Raw genomic sequence first — 17,537 nt, 5'->3', positions numbered from 1 at the left:
TTATTTTAATCATTGTAATATATGCAAGTTCTTCTTTCATTGCATAACCACTACTGTACTGTATGTTTTTGTGTTAATATAGTTTGTCTTTCACTGTTTAAAAAAACTAAATTTGATTTAAGAAGGAAGGGAAAGAGAAAAAATATTTTAGCACCAAAGATCCCACAAAACTGGCTTATTTAGCTTGAATTCAAACTCTCATTTCCCAATGAAAATCTTTTGAAACCAAATGAATTTAAAATCCACAATTCACCTAGTTATTTACAGTGCAATACCTTTGTGTTTTGGACTTCAAAAAACAGAATTGAGACATAGGTCACAGTGACTGGCAAATGTGATCTAAGAAAGCAGAGACAATGAAAATATTTTTTATTCACAACATGCCTATAATATGGAAATTATGTACTGATGCATGTGATAACTTGTTTGCTTTAATAACATTAAATGTTATGTATTCTAGCATTAGTCCTACTGAACATAATAATAAAACTATATAGAACTGAAGTGTAGGTATTAAAAAAAGCAAACAATAACCTTTTAAAATATTTTGAAGAAGAATTAACTTGAGATTTTTCATCTTTTCTCCATGCCAGTCATTCAAGAGTTTATAGGAGAGAAGACAAATGGTGGACAACCTCATCTGCAAAGACGTTTATCTACAGTTTATTTATTTTCCCATGCAATGTACAGTGTTTCAGGATTGTTGTATATATTCTAGTGTGTATTACCGCTTGGCATGAGAAAGTAATGAAGAGGAATGTAGTGTAGCTCTTAAACACTTAAGTTTGACCCACAGTAATTGAGGCTTCAGGTCATTCTCCACTCCCCAAAGCTTTGGGTGAGCCCAAGATTGCCAGAAGCTATGATAAAAGTATTATTTTGAATTGACCAAAAGAAAAAAAATGTTTAAAATATCAGTAGTCATGTTTAATTAGAGAGCTAGTTTAGGATAGAAGTTTAGGTACCAGGCTAGAAACCAGGAGACCATTAATTCCAGTCCCATCTTAGGAATAAAGCCATCTGAATGAACTTGAGCTGGTCCCTCTTTCTCAGTCCCAGGAATAAAAGAATAACAGAGTTGGAAGGGATCTTGTAGGCCATCTAGTCCAACACCCTGCTCAAGCAGGAGACCATATCTATACCATTTCTGACAAGTGACTGTCCAGTCTCTTCTTGAAAGCCTCCAGTGATGAAGCACCCACAACTTCTGAAGGCAAGCTGTTCCATTGGTTAATTGTTCTCACTGTCAGAAAAGTTCTCTTTATTTCTAGGTTGAATCTCTCTTTGATCAGTTTCCATCCATTGTTCCTTGTCTGGCTTTTGGTGCTTTGGAAAATAGGTTGTCCCCTTCTACTCTGTGACAGCCCCTCAAATATTGGAACACTGCTATCATGTCTCCCCTGGTCCTTCTCTTGACTAGACTAGCCATGCCCAGTTCTTGCAACCGTTCTTCATATGTTTTAGCCTCCAGGCCCCTAATCACCTTAGTTGTTCTTCTCTGCAATCTCTCTAGAGTTTCAACATCTTTTTATAGTGTGGTGATCAAAACTGGATGCAGTATTTTAGGTGTGGCCCTACTAAGGCTTTATAGAGCAGTATTAATACTTCATGTGGTCTTGGTTCAATCCCTCTGTTAATGCAACATAGAATTGCATTGGCTTTTTTGGCTGCTGCTGCACACTGCTGGCTCATATTTAATTGATTGTCCAATAGGAGTCTAATATCCATCTCATAGCTACTGCTATTAAGCCAGGTTTCATCTAATCTGTACATGTACTTTTGGTTTTTCGTGCCTTAGTGTAAGACTTTAGTTTTCTCTATGTTGAATTTCATTTTGTTTGATAGGGCCCAGTATTCAAGTCTGTCAAGATCCATCTGGATATTGAGCTTATCATTTAGGGTGTTGGCTATTCCTGCCAGCTTAGTATCATCTGCAAATCTGATGAGTTTCCCTTCTATTCCCTCATCTCTTGTTTATGAAGATATTGAAGAATACTGGGCTTAAGACGGAACCTTCTGGTACCGCACTGCTTACTTCCCTCTGTATAGATGCAAAACCATTAAGGACTACTCATTAAGTACGGTTTGCCAGCCAGTTACAAATCCATCTGGTGGTGATCTGTCTATCCCACTTTTTTCTAGCTTACCAAGAAGTAGGTTGTGATCTATTTTATCGAAAAAAATGACAAATCACTTCCCCAAAACTGTGCCAAGAAAAGTGCAGGAACTTGTCTAGGCAGTCACCAGGAGTCAACCCTGACCTGAAGGCACACACATATGTGCATGCACACAGTTATTAATTGAACTGAATTAAAATACAAAATTCAGTTTTGTCCTTAATTCTACTTTCCAAAATGTTACTATTCACTTTCCATCATTTAACCAATTAATGAACTCCTTCTTTTGTAGGCTTTCAGAACCAGATCCAAACCATACTCTGGAGGAAAGAGTTGTTCATTGGTATTTTAAGCAACTAGATAAAAATGCCAGTGGCGACATTGGCAAAAAAGAAATCAAACCTTTTAAGAAATTCCTGAGGAAAAAATCCAAGCCCAAAAAATGTGTGAAAAAGTTTGTGGAATACTGTGATGTGAACAATGACAAATCTTTGACAGTTCCAGAACTAATGGGTTGTCTAGGTGTAACAAAAGAAGACAATAAAGCAGACACAAAGAAACGCCATGGTAAGTAGAATTTCTTTCTAGCTCTTGAACTGTGTAGCTCAATGTTGTTTTTTAATTTTGGCAACTTTAAGATGTTTGGAGTTCAACTCCCAGAATTCCCTACCCAGCCAGAATTCCCTAGTCAGTGAATTGAAATCACACTTTGCAGAGTTGAAAAACAATGATTTAACTGCTACTGAATAAGATGAGTAGGCAACATCAATGTGGAGTTTGCTTTCGTCTATTCCTTAAAGAGTTATTTGTAGCCCAGATTTAGGATGGTTGTTAGCAAGGCCTGAAAACTATTCAGCTCTTTTGAGGGATGACACCCTGGTACTGCCTCTATTTTGCCCCCATGTCATCCCCAGCTGTTATTCCCACTTTCAATAATCAGCTCAGTTCTTACTGAATTGTTTGGGAATCTTTCCAGTAACTTGCAAAAAAGGTTAAACATTGTTGTGTTTCTGCAAAAGGATGTCCCCTCCCAGCCTAGCTAATAGCTTACTCTCAAGTGTGAATTGTGCTTTTTGAACTGCATATAAAATGGCATTTATCATCACAACACTTGAAGAAGACAGACACTTAAAGACAGACATTAAAACAATAAAAAGCAAAATAAATTTTGGAAATGAGCAAAAGTTTAAAGCAGAATGTTCTGGCAAGAAATGTCATCTGGCATTCAGAAAAAGAGCATGTACAAAATATGCTATTCCTATTAGACACTATTCAGCCTGGGAGAAAGTACCTTACTAAAAGTTAAAGATGTGTCATGAAATTTAACTGTTAGTTATTCATCAAAAGAAATAGAAACCTTTAGAATTCCATAAAGCGGATAAAATTATTATAATACATATACAAAATAAACAAAGCTTCAATCACATTGCCATGACCACCATCTTGATTTTTTTTTACCTTACCTTAGAGACCTTCCTGAATTGTTATTAATATAGCTTACAAAAAATGTGAATGAAGTGGAATGTTTTTCCTGAAAGCAGAAAAGAATTGAGGCTTAGCATAATTTCTGAGAGTATGTCTTTTTTGCAAATATGTATGTGTGTGTATACACATAAATACATGTGCATGCAAGGAGATGCAGGGGACTCTGACCTTATGCTTACATTGATTGGTTGCTTAGGATTTTTTTTTTTTTTTAAGTCCAGCTACCACAGCCCTGACTTCAGAACACAAGGGAGAGGGACAGCTGGAGAACTGCAGAAAGCAGAAAAAAGTAGACATAGAGATGGGATTAGAAAATCAGATTCTTTTGATAGCGCCTGAGGTTTCTTTCATGCTTCATCTTTTGGGGTACATCTTAGTAGCAGAAGAGATGGGGTTGGGAAAAAAGATTATTCCCCTCCATTTCCTGAATGATAGACGGATCTATTGCTTGTTGATCATTAATTTGTCTTAACTTAGAAATCTTTGTGCAAATATGCAAAGGCACAACTGGAAAAAGAATGTGTTTGGAATTACTGAAAGCTACTTCATTACAGAGAAGTCCTTCCAAATCTTATGTTCATATGTGAGTGAGTGAGTGTAATTTTTATATGGAAATGTTGGCAAATTGAAATATAGATTAATATAGGTAAATATATACAGTCCTACAAATTATGCATCATGGTTTTTACTCTTGGAAATGGGAGCACCCTGATGCATTTTAATTTAAAAATTATAAAGTGAATAAGCACAATCCCTCCACAGTTCATTATTGTGCAGATAAACCATTCTAGCCTCTCTACTCTTGCCTGGCTGTAAATACTGTAATTGGGCTAGCTGAATCTCCAGTCTAATTTCAGCCTGAGGTTTTGGTGGCTAAGTGGAAGAATTGCTCTATGATCAGGAGCCACAAGCGAAGCAAGACCATCAGATTTATAGCATCTAGTTCTGTTGCTAAGGAATAACTGAAATGAATATCTAAAAGATTTAAAGTCTGTTTAAATTGTTGCATAGAATCCTGCTTACTCTCAAATAACTTCCCGTCTCTTTTGCTCCTCAGCAATTCCCAGAAGACATGCTGAAAGTACTCCTTCTAACAGGCAGGTAAATATAGGAGGGGGGAGGGAGAAAATAACTTTTCCATTCTCTTGATAGCATTTGGAATTTGCCTGGTTGGGCAACCACACTGAAGTGTGAAAGCATTCACGAAGTAGCTACCAAAGCCATCTCTGCAAGGAGAGAAACTAGCTACCAGGTTATATGCTTCTCATTTTCCGCCACTTTGTTGGCATTTATCCTCTCTAAGCTAGTGAGAATTTAGTGAAGGTTTTTTTTACACCTTTGGAAGAATCTCACAGAGTCCAATTCCCTCTTTTCTACATCACTCAGTGATTTAATTCCCTAAATATCTCTTACATTTTGAGCAAGATGGCCTGGAAACCCTGACTCTTAGAACTGCTCCAACCATTTATTTTGATTATGTAATTGTTGTGGCTATGCGCATGTGACTTACTCTTCATTCAAATCCAAAGTTGGCTTTATTTTTCTCCCCTCTGGCCTCCTCCAGCTTTCCAGTCATCTAATAACATGTAAAGGATATAGTGCAATAGTGCTATCTTTTCTCTCTTTTTCTTAAAGAATTATTTGATCCAATATTTCTGCTGACTCATTTGCAATTATTTTAAAAGCTCGCCTTGTGAAGTGATAGCCTTGAAATGGCCCTAGCTGTACAAACCATCTGTTGGCAGTTAACTGCTACAGCAATGGGAGGCCATAAAGGGTCCTCACAGATGCCAAAAGGGGCTTTCATTAGGAGAGCCCTGGCTTGAAAGGAAGGCTCTAGAATTGAATCTGCCTCACCAAAAAAAAAAAAAAAAAAAACATTTAAAAAGGAACTACTTACCTTAAAGACAACAATCAGCTCTGTTTCCATTAGGGAATGGGCCATAAATGATCTAAGACTCAATACACACATTATGAACAGTGAAGTGGTAAATTGGAGTGATAGTGTTGTGGTCTAAAATGCTTTCAGACTGCGGGTGAGAAGTCATAGTTTTGAATGGCCTTCATTCGGTAAACTAGCATTTATGAAAAAGGACTAGGCTAAAATATAATTGAACAGAGAAAGACATTTTTCTTTTCTCTATAATGTGACAGGGGAAAACATTTGTACCTGAGGTATCGTGGCTGCTATTGTGAAGTGGTGTGATACAGGAGATCTGAACGGCCTTATTTTTACTATAGTCTGACCTCTGAGAAAGAAATAGGTCTCATCTTCTCATCCACACAAATATAGAACTATGAAGGGAAAATGCTGAAGACTTCAGGATAGAATTATCTGTTCCCTGAAGAAGAGTTGGAAAACAGATGAGGGCCCCTGCCCTGGAGTAAGAAGACAGTGAAAGTGGGTTTCTCCCTGTTTCCTCTGATTCCAAAGAATCAGAACCAGTGCATCTGAAGTTAGATCTATGGGAAGCTGAAGAGGGCCAACTTTTTGTTATTAGAAGATGGAGTTTGCATGCATGATTTGATAGTGAATAGCTATTAGATGAGATTATTCTGCTCTGTTGTAATTGGACATCAATAAGATCATTTTTAGCTGGCCCTTGGTTGATTGGCCAGAAGCTAGGTTACTAAGTGGATCAGAAAAGGAGAAGATAAGAATAAGGCTAAGCCAGAGGAAGTATGGCAGGAAATGTTGCCATGAACTGGTTCATGGGAAGAGAGAAAATTAGTGCACTCTCTGATCCAGGGCCCCCTCTCGAGCCATGAGCCAGATATCCAGATTACTGAACACCTTGGATTTAGGTTACTTTTGAACATCAGGTTTATCTGCAAAAAAAATCTAACAGCACAACACACATAAGATCTCGCCTTTAACTTGAAGTTTATGTTATATGATTTAGTTCCAGATGATGTTACCAACAAACTCTTTCTTGTGATTAACCAGAGCCAGAGACTGTGCAGGGAGAGGGGCTGATTTCAGAGAGCACATGATTTTCTCAAAAGTTAAAGCCTAATCCTGATGGATACCATATTATTCTGAAATACAAATATGGCCAGGTTGCTGGACAGGTTCTTTTTTCTGATACCAATAAAAGAGAAATGATGACATGACCTAGCCAGATAATGAAATGTCTGCAAGCAACAACCAAGCTCAGAAAATATGAAAGACTCCACTGGACTTTTCTGAGCTTCTCCTGAATGCAGAGTCTTTACCTGGCCACCTAACTTTGGGAAATGAAATAGACGAAGAGAAACCTGAAGCAACCCTATTAGAAAATGAAAAATTGGGGTGGCCAAAATAGGGACAATTCTGATTCAAGCCTATTCTTGCAACCGGGAAGCATTTATTAGATCTATAAGCTTCACAACTCTTTCCACGACCCTATTTATGCATCTGTGGAATGTCAGCCAACTGTATTGTTAATGTGGCTCAAACTTTCTTAGGAAAATATAGGCTACAATAACCAATTGATATAACTTGCAGTAACCTGTTTGAACATTTCGTGGATAATATCACTTGCATTTGCTTTGATAGGTGCAATCTGCTGAGATTGCAAAGGTGATGTCTTATTATGTTCTCTGTAAACTCTGTAAACCTGTGAATCTCAGGGAAGTGATCTTAGCTCAACTACATGTGCAGTCTCACTCACTTAGCTGATTAAAGCATCCATAAAAGAATTAAGAGTTGAATCCAGGCAGTAATCAAAAATGAAGGAGAGGTTCCAGGAGTTCTGAAAGAAGCACTGGTTTCCTTACTTCTTAAGAGGCCTAGCCTAGATCTTGAGAAAGTTAAATAGAGTTGCAATTATAGAGGTCTATATGGGGGTTGCAAAGGTCTCTAGAGGATATATGGCAGTCTGATTTCAGCCCCAGGTATGAGGTGAAAATTACATTTATAGATGGAGTTTGTTCTTATGGAAGGAAATTTATTTATGTAGTTATTTACCATATTTATTTTTAAATATGATTTTAATTAAGCTTATCAAACTATAAACCACAAGTAAAAAATAAAGGTAGTAGAAAAGTGAGGAAGAGGGAAAAGGAGAAGAGGGAAGTATGAGGTGAAGAGAAAAGAAACATTAACTTCCAACTCTTTTTAGCACAATAGATTAAAAGCAATATTGCAACCTCAACTTTTTACTTTGCTTACTTAGTATATACTAGCTATTTCTGTAACAACAAACATTTCTATTTGGTAAATCCCAAAGTTAGTTTCATTTTTTTCTGTCTCAAACACAAAATCTAGAAGCAGTTTCCAAGTAGAAACAAAAATTGGATGCATTCTTTTCTTTGATTAAAGCAGTTAATCTGGCCATGTCTCTAGCAACATCAATTTTTCCAGCTACCCTTCCATTGTGGGAATTAATGTATCTTTCCATTTTTGCACACAGAGCAGTCAACGTGTACAACAACAAAGTTTCAGATTTTTTTTTTAAGCTCCTTGTCCATAAAACCTAAAAGAAAAGTCTCTGGTTTGATTTTTATATTCATTTCTATATTAAAAATCAAATCTTACTTTGATTTGTTTATCATATTTGTACAGCTGCCCATGACATAGGAAAACAACTCCGGGCAGTATGCAATATTTAATTTTTAAAAATGCAGAAAAATATATGTACATTGTGGAAAAAAGTAAATAAACCTGTAAAAGTGTATTGATGTTATTAAAAATAATTATTAAAAAGCACAAAAACAAAAGAGGATGATATTAACCACAGTAATGAAGCCATTGCAAAGTTTCTGCAGTCCCCTGCCCCCCCCCCCACCAGTCAGATACCTTAGCCAGGTTTTGAGGGACTTGCAGAATGTTGGGAGGGGCGGAGCTAATTTCACTTCTGGGAAGGGGAAGGGGATTCCACAAGATGGATGCTGCAGTAGAGAAGACCCACCTCCTGCAACCCTCCAAATGTAATTCCCTGGCAGATGAGACTTACAGCATGCCTTCTCTGCCAGACCTGAGTGGCTCAGCAGATGTAATCAAAAAGAATCAATCACAGAGGAAGGGAGAGGGAGGGAGAGAGAGAGAGAGAGAGAGAGAGAGAGAGAGAGGGAGGGAGGGAGGGAGGAAGGAAGGAAGGAAGGAAGGAAGGAAGGAAGGAAGGAAGGAAGGAAGGAAAAGAAAGAAAGAGAGAGAGAGAGAGAGGAATCTGGAGAGCTTCAGAACAAAGCTGTTTTTCCACACCCATCAGATTTATTTTCTATCAATTATGACAGTAGCTAGAGGCAAATCTATTCTCTTCAGAACTTTATTGCTTGCTGTTGAAACAAAGGATAAAAAGAGGTAATTGTTTGCAGTGCAAACCTTTGATCATTGCAAGATCCTTTTGTGATACATTTAGCACTATGGAATATTCTATTCTAATTGCAATATATTTGTCTCAAAATATTACTAAAACTGTTCTTCCTTAGTTTAATATCACCATGTATACTATAGTAGCATACACATGAAATACTATTTTTCACATTTTTATTGACAGCCATCCTCAAAGAAGCAAGGCTGAACACTTCCTATCCAAGGCAAATCTCCCGGACATGTGGGAGACTCCCTCACCAAAGGTCAATAAAGAGCAACCATAGTATTTGCACTTTGTACTTTAAATGTAAATTCACTTTGTAGAAATGAGATATTTAAACAGACATTTTTAAAAAAAAATCTGTGAAAATGTAGTAACAGCTTATTTTAAACAATTACCACATACAATGTATGTGTCTTTTTTTGTTGTCTGAAATCTATATGTCTTGGAGATGTAAAAGTTTGCATTTAATCTGTTCTGAAAAGAATAATGTTCTGTCTTGTAGAAGCTAGCCTTATAGTATGTATATGTGTTTGTGTGCGCATACATACCTTTATACACATACACACATACACATTTTCAATAGAATTGCTTATTTTTATGTAACCGTTAATATTATTGAACCAGCTTGATCTGAAGTCTACTGAGTCACGAAGTTGCATAATCTATGCTTGAGGTTGCATGTTTTTAAAGCCACAGAAAAGATTAAAAAGTGTTGGTGATTTATGCACCTTATCTAAGAACAGAGATTTTAAGAAATGTGTAGGGTGTTTTTATTGAAAAGATGAATACCTTTTCTTAAAGATACAGTTGTACAGCTAGACTGCAATCACACTAGTTTGTAAAAAAAAAAAAACATAATTTTGTCTTCTTCTATTTCCTATAATTTCTAGAGGGCAGGAGTATATGTTTATTTTAGTTTCTATCATTTTGTTTTGGGATGGTTTAATCCAGGGGTCTTCCAACTCAGCCCTTTGATGACTCATTGACTTCAACTCCCAGAATCCCTCAGCTGGGCATGTTGGCTGAGGAATTCTGGGAGTTGAAGTCAGCCAGTAAAGGGAAAGAAAGTTCATTCTGTCACTGGGAGCTGATTCTGTTAAGCCACAGAATAGCAGTAAAAGGACACATTTGTTTAGCACTGTCAGTGTAATTGTAAGGAGTAAGTAAGTAAGTAAAACAGGCTTGTCTGTCATCGCTGCTTCTTACAAAGAGACAGGCTAAGATACGCAACTTAGGAGCCCCAAGTCTTATGAAGTTAAAACCTATAACTTGGACAAATTATGTACAGTTACGGTAAGGAGATGAAATTAGGCCAAGCTCTCCCTTGGGGTATTTTTCTTGCCACCTGGGAGATGATCTTACAAGTTTTCATACCTTTCCTTCCGATCTGTTGGAGGTAGGATATTTCAGTTCATTTCTAGAATACCTTAAAGGAACAAGAATGTGTAGATGTGTCCTTCATACCAAAAGAACAAAGAATCTTTTTAAAAACTTTACCTTTTCAATTTTGGAGAGGTTTTAGCCAAAGAGACCAAATGGATAAAATAACTGATTGTATATACGGTATTAAGAAAGTAAATAGGGTAGCTGTGATTGTTAAAAGTGACCAATATTCTTTTCAATTCATTAACAGAAGTTTGCTAGATAATATGTAGAATAGCTTTTGGTGATTGTGTTCTCATTTTGTCTCTATATTGTATTTATATTTGCATTTAAAATTGCCTAATAATGTGTGACTGGATGACTTTATTCAGATTCAATTTGAGCAATATAAAATGAGTTTTTATCCAGACGTTTGGGCATAAGGAGATAACCATATGCATAGGAATGTTTATGTTTTTTTTAAAAAAAAAACTTTTCTCACTTAGAATTTGATACTTTTTTATAATGCTAAACTTTGAATTTAAACATTTTAGATTAAAAATATAGTGTGCTATGAAGTGTTTTTTATTGTCTGCAACTCATATAACTTTATATATTTACTTGATTCTTAACAGATCAGTCGATGCACATTCTGTTTCCACATAATATTATACCTGTTTTTTTTTAATGAACAACAAAGATTCAAGACCTAATGTATGGAATAGGCAAATATTTGATACAATCATCTAAGTAACCAATTGTGAATTTTAATATATATTAGAGATTGACAAATACTGGATTTCCATTAACTGAAAAAAATAGTAAAATTCCACACCACACATGTTCCTAGTAACACTTGTTGCAGATGGTTGTGTGAATTTAGATTAATATGAGACACACAGATTAACACAGAATAAGCAGAGATATAACTCTATTTTGTCACAAATTGCTTTAGGAATTATCCATTTCAACATTTCAAAATGTACCTATAGTTGTATATAGCTGTGTAGTTAAAAGACAGTCTACAAATGGAAATAAGAACAAAAGCAAAGCAGTTTTGTAATTAGAGTCGGGGAAAGAAAAAGACATTAGAATTCAATTACCAAGCCCCAAAGGGTTCAAAAGTTTTGGCTAGGCAGTTCTGGGTGATCAGAGCTGATCAGGAATGAAATTTCAATCAATTGTAAATATTTTTCTATCCTTACCATGATTGTCAGCATGAGCTGCATTGAAATTAAAATATCACTAAGACAGAATGAGGTTAAATGAGTTTTAAAATATATGAGCAAACAGGAGGAAGAAAACATAAGAAGACTGCTAACAGATTTCTTGTGCTAAAGGAAACAAATTAAAGATATCTAAATCTGGCAAGATGACTCAACTCGGCATTTCCCAAAGATGTTTGGCTCTTTATAGTCTGCCAGGAAAGACAGATTAATGCTGATTACTCCTTGACAAAGGCAATTTAGAAATACACCTGACATATTTACATTTGGATATTATGCAGTTAGAGCAACTTATATTAAAACTGGTGTCAAAAAAATTCCTTCAATGTAGAGAGTGAAAGGTTTATTGCGCTGGCTTAATTTTTTTTAAAAGAAAACAAATTGATGTAATTAGGGAATAATTACTTCAACATTAAATGCAAACAAGTTAACCTCATTGATGCCTGAAACATTAGACTGATTACAGTAAACGACTGATGTAAACTGTACTCACTGTCCCAATATCTTATTGCATTTTTCTTAACCAAAAGCATATGTGGAAGGCATTCAACAAACAGAACAACTTAGTTTTCTTTCTCTGTCAAAAGCCCTTCTGGGTTGTTGATCTGTGTGATGCTGGCCTCCCTAAATAAATGCCAAGAAATGCTTAGAGAAATGGATGCTGCTTTTGGACCACTGCCAGCCAGTACTCAATGGTACTTCGTGGACTACCAAGTCCAGAGACTTATTGTTCCCTTTATTCCCTGCACTTCTCCCTTCCTCAAATAAAAACAATCTTCTTAAATTTCCTAATATGTAAACAACCAGATGAAGCCTTACTGAACAACCAAGAGAAGACAAATGTCTATTTTCTTATTATTGCTTCATTACTCATTACAGTCAGCCATGCACTACTAAGCTATTTGTACAATAGGCATTTTTACAAAATCTGTAAGTTCGGTGGTTAGACAAGTAGTAGAGAAGCTGGTGGGACTCAACCAAATATTAGCTAGTTGTTATTTGGAAAAACTCAAGTGACTTCACCTGTGCTGGAAGTCCTATGTTAGTTTCCAGTTTGTTTTCAGATATGAAGTGGTGCTTCTTACCTTTAAAGGCTACTATGGCTTAGCCCAATTTGTCCAAATAATGTGTTCCACATAACCCTTCTCCTTCCAATTATGACTTTCTGAGGATGTTAATCCTTTGTTCTTGCAAATTAATTTCATAACCATTTAGGGTTGATCCTTTCCTTGCAGCTTTTGGAATGAACTCTATTAATTTGAGGATGCTCACTCATTTTTTTCAAATAGGTAGGTCTTTAATTGCTGATTATACTGATTTTAACATTGATTTAATAATTGTACTGTAAACCACTGATAAACTTTAATAACTGGTAGAATTTAATAAATACATCTATATTCCTTCCTTTTGGTTCATCTTTCCTTTGTTTCCTTGGTGGTGAAACAAGTAATTGCTGCTTTTCCTTAATGTTAATTCTGGCAGAGGAGAGAGGGAGAGGGAGAGAGAGAGGGAGAGAGAGAGAGAGAGAGAGAGAGAGAGAGAGAGAGAGAGAGAGAGAGAGAGAGAGAGAGAGAGAGAATTATATCCATTCCTGATATAATTCAAACTTCTGAACATTTCGGTTTCTCTTTTGTTCAGACCTGAAGAGGTTGAGAGACGATCTGTTGCAACATGCGTATAAAAGGAACAGGACTTGCATCACAATGTCACAACATTGCTTCTGTCAGTCTGATATCCTTTGCTCCTTTGCACAGATATGATGAGAGAGGGTACTAAGGAAAATTGTGAGCTAATTAAATAGTAGTGCCTTCTTTGGCAGAAGTATTTAATCTCACATTAGAGCTATTGGCTATTATCATATTGTTCACCAATAAATCCCATAACATCTTTTCTGTGAAAAAAGATTCCTTTTTCCTCTTCTGAATTTTCTTTACTCAGCTTCATTAGACAACTCTGTGATTTGAAAGAAACCAACTCTCCTCACACTGTGCATAAAATTTTTATCATGCCTGTCATTATTTTTTGCCATTTTAAGCACATTTTCTTGCTTCCAGTTCCCAACTTGTGGTGGGACACACAGAACCCCCCCCCACTGGATTCTAATTATATCATAAAGGTATAAGACATCTGGCAATTTTATTTATATTCCCCCCCCTTTTTTTTTACAGAAGCTAAGTACAACCTTTTTCCTTAAGTTATTCATTGAAAATTATAAATCAAATAAACATTTCTACAAGAAAGCATTGATTTTATCCAGAATATTCCAACAGACTGTGTTTTTTCAGCCATTTTGCCTCATGGTCAATTCAAAAATGTTTTCTAAATCCAATGAAGAAAACAAGATGTAATGAAAATTTGAGAGCAGAACCTAATGTGTGTTTCTAAATTGGGAGCAGATTTACACAAGATGAGGAAATCCAAACCACAACAAAGAGGAATTTCCTTTGTATTTCTTATGATGTGAGCAAAATGTAATTAGATTTTTTAAAAAATGAATCTACATAAATCCACATTAGGTCTAGCTGCTACCCTGCGGTTATAATACTTTCTTTAATCAACACACTAATGAAAAAATGTTACAAATAATTGGGGAAGGGGGTTATTGCCATTTTTGTGGCTTTTGCATTCCTTCTTATCAAGATTAAAAATAATTTAAAATACATTGGGGAAAATTTTAATATAAGGATAATTAGAGGAAGTTGCATATATCTTTTGTGTTTAGAGATCACATTTTACGTTCTTGAACACTTAAAGTAAAGGAATTGGACTTTTGGGAAAGATAATGAAAGTTGCAGTTGTCTAACTGTAACCAGCCTTCTCCCATTAGATGAGTACTGTCTGCTGGCAGAGTGAACACATATATTAAAATAAATGAAATCAAGAAACATCTTTTCTTTTCTTTTGTTCTGAATCTGAAAGGAAATGATTTGCAACAAACTTAATACTGAGTCAGTCCAGAGTGCTGTTCACGGGACATTTACATTAGAGAAAGAGAAGTTTATATTTTGCTGATTTGTTTTTTTTTTTCCTGTGATTCAAAAGTCCTCCAGGTATATAATGGGTTAAAGGGGGAAGATGTAATAAAAGAAGAGTCTCTCAACCCTGCTACATCTCATACACTTTTGCAAATAGAAGTGCCATTTTGATACAACTAATTGTATTTTAGAAAACAGATAAACAATCCAAAAGTTCCCAGTGATCAGAGGCGAGAGGCATATTGTAGCAGGCACAAACGACCAACAGAACTTGGGATGATGCCATTCCTGCCTGCATGAGCAGCCACATCGTTGTAAAACATTCTAGATTAAAGCCCTCCCAAAACCAATATTAGGAGAGGAGGAAAAACACCATTTTAAATCTTCTCTAAACTCTTCAGCTATTGCCTCAGCTGAGGATGCCATGAAGACAATATAAGTTATTAAAGTTGGGTATGTTTAGTTAAGGTGAGGCCAATACAATCAAGAAACCCCTGCTTGTTTATTTATTCACTTATTTTATATTGCAACTCTCCTTAATCCTTTTGGTACACAAAATAAATCACAATACAATATGGAATAAAATTGCACAGCAATAATCTATAGTTTCCAGTTTAACACTAACCTTGGCATCTCCCAGTGGTAAGCTGTAATCAATAAAATCTCTTTTGAACAGCTGTTTTTTATGGTCTTTCTAAATCTTGGCAAAGAGGGACCATCTAGATCTCTAGGTGGAAGCTGTTCCACTCCACACTATGAGCAGTGCCAGGAGTGGAGTTGTACCAATGGGTATCATCATATTGAAAAATACATCAACTCAAAGCAAGACATGACTTTCTCTAGAAGCTTCATGTATATTTTAAAAAGTAAGAGAAAGATAGAAGAGTTGTCCAGTACCTCACAATGAAGCAATTACAAGCTATCTCTTTTCCCCTGCCCTTGAAATGAGATCACTTGGGAAGGTGTGGAATTGCTATAAAGCAGCATTTTTAATTTTAATAGAGGCAGTCCAGAAGATATCATGGTCAATCATATCAAATACCTCAGAGAGGTCCAAGAAGGCCAGGAGGGAAACATTCCCCCATTTTGGCCCCCAACGTAAGTTATCAGCTTGCATAGTCAATGAAACAAATGTGGGTTTTTTTGTGCCATTTCCTGGTCTGCAACCTGAAATATAGTAGGTCAAAGATAATATATTTCTTCTAGGACATTCTGCAACCAGAGCCACAGTCTCTCTGAGCAGCTTTCCTCTCAAAGGAAGGAAATACTGTAATAGTTCTCCAACATCATTCTTTTTCCCTATGAGGCATTGACCACACACCCTGCAGTTTCCCACTAGAGCCATCAGAATACAGATCCCATTATCACCACCATCACCATCATCATCATACATTGCTTGTGGAATTATTAATACTTATGCTTACTGTATTACTATATGCTTCATATAATAGTAATATAATAATACTATTCTTATTGTTGAAATTTAAGAGTTGGAAAAAATATTGCAGCATCACAAGTACAAATATCTATTTTTGCTCCTGCAGTTAAAATCTAGTATTGGCCAGGAACATCTATAGCAAAAGGATGGAACGTTCATTGTTATGTATACTCATGTACAGGTATGCAATGTTATACAAAGAAGTTATTGCTTCTCTACACTGTATCTTATTTTCATCTATGTTCTCAAAATAAAAATAAATAAAAATTATTACAGTATTTTCTGATCAACCCAAGCCTCAAATAAATTCTTTTCCACACAAATTATCTTTATTAATTGTTTGTTTTATTCTGATTGAAAGGTCAGTTAGACCTGAAAACGTCATCTAATCCTGGCTAGAAACCATTCATAAAAGTTTTAGAATTAAAATGTAAAGATTCCAGGTATAATTTTCCTTGTTCATAATTTTCCTGAAATTTGGCTGACCTAAAATTTGGCATTCACTTAAAAGAAGTGCACTTCCAAGTTTCATACCCTAGTGTCATAAAGTACAGAAATGATATAAATATTTCTTTATTTTGCCATTATAATGAGCAGGAAAAAATAAAGACCAGGATTTAGTTTTCTGGTATTGTTAGGTGTCTTGCAAAACAGTCAAGTTAGGCTTAATCATATACTTATTTAAAGTGTTATAGCATCTGTTGTTCATCCCTAAAAATGTATCCTCTCTAAATGGCAAATTATTAAGGCCATGCTTCTTCTAGATTCAAATGTCTGTTATTGCTGACCAATTCATTAATGACTTCATGTCTTAGAGATGCAACCATGTCTCCACTAAGTAAGACATTTGTCAGTGTAGAAAGAAAAATCTTCATCAGTCCAGTCCAAGCTGGGAATAAACAAAATAGAGACTGCTTTAGAAAGAAGGTTGTAGTTTATTGAAGAGGAGAGCCAGACAGAAAGATGGCTCTGGGAAAGCTAACCACATGTTGCTGGGAGTGGTGGGTTTTTATACCTTCTGGGGTTCTTGAGGTTGTTTCCTGTTCCAACTTGAGGCTTTGTATTTCCTGTGTCATGTACTTTGACCTGAATCTGAGTGTACCCTTTTGGTATTGGTGGGTTAATCTTATTATGTCCCCAAAGGTCATGTCTTTTAGAGTTTGGGTAGGGTATGTAGATTTTAGAGGTCTTTGTCTTCCTAATCTCATAGCTTCTAGCTTCCTGGCCCCAACTTTCCTGAATGGATTATTACATCTGCATTTCTAAAAGCTGGTTTCTGCTGAATTTCTTGGCTGAGGGGAGGGAGAAGTTTCTGCCTTTTTAATATTCCCCCAAATATTTCTTTTTCCAGATTCTTCCCACATCAGTTTTTAGCACAGACTGTCAAAGGGAATATATAATTTTGCTCTCAGGACATGAGGGTAGCCTAGATAGAGGTACATAAACATAAACTGTTTGGATAGGTATCCAGGAACTAAAGAAAAGAGATAGACACTTTGAATTTTCTGTATTTTGTGTGGAGATAAAAAGTTAAAAGAGGGAATATACAAAAACTATGTATCGGAACAAATTGAAGCTCACCTTAGCAATGGTAGGATTGTTTCAACTGAAAAATCCCACACGGGGTATGAGAA

At 35.9% G+C, this 17,537-nt stretch overlaps 1 protein-coding gene across 6 annotated transcripts in view; it reads left to right on the top strand.

Annotated features, from left to right (window-relative positions):
• SMOC2 (SPARC related modular calcium binding 2) overlaps positions 1 to 16,170 on the top strand; it is a 130,628-nt gene extending 114,458 nt beyond the window's left edge. For 3 of the 6 annotated variants that reach the window (XM_039349802.1, XM_039349782.1, XM_039349773.1), the window contains exons 11-13: positions 2,410 to 2,684; positions 4,660 to 4,699; positions 9,083 to 12,894. In XM_039349802.1, the coding sequence (XP_039205736.1) occupies positions 2,410 to 2,684; positions 4,660 to 4,699; positions 9,083 to 9,182 (415 nt within the window). In that variant the 3' untranslated portion in view covers positions 9,183 to 12,894. Of the gene's footprint in view, positions 1 to 2,409; positions 2,685 to 4,659; positions 4,704 to 9,082; positions 12,895 to 13,128 lie in introns of those variants that run through there. The other 3 variants (XR_005557483.1, XM_039349792.1, XM_039349812.1) reach the window with 3 other exon arrangements.
• The last annotated feature ends 1,367 nt before the right edge of the window (positions 16,171 to 17,537 follow it).

The sequence above is a fragment of the Crotalus tigris genome, unplaced genomic scaffold (genome assembly GCF_016545835.1).
Source record: "Crotalus tigris isolate CLP2741 ecotype Arizona unplaced genomic scaffold, ASM1654583v1 scf7180000017567.3851432, whole genome shotgun sequence".
Taxonomy (NCBI): Eukaryota; Metazoa; Chordata; class Lepidosauria; order Squamata; family Viperidae; genus Crotalus; species Crotalus tigris.
This window is presented reverse-complemented; position numbering and strand designations above follow the sequence as displayed.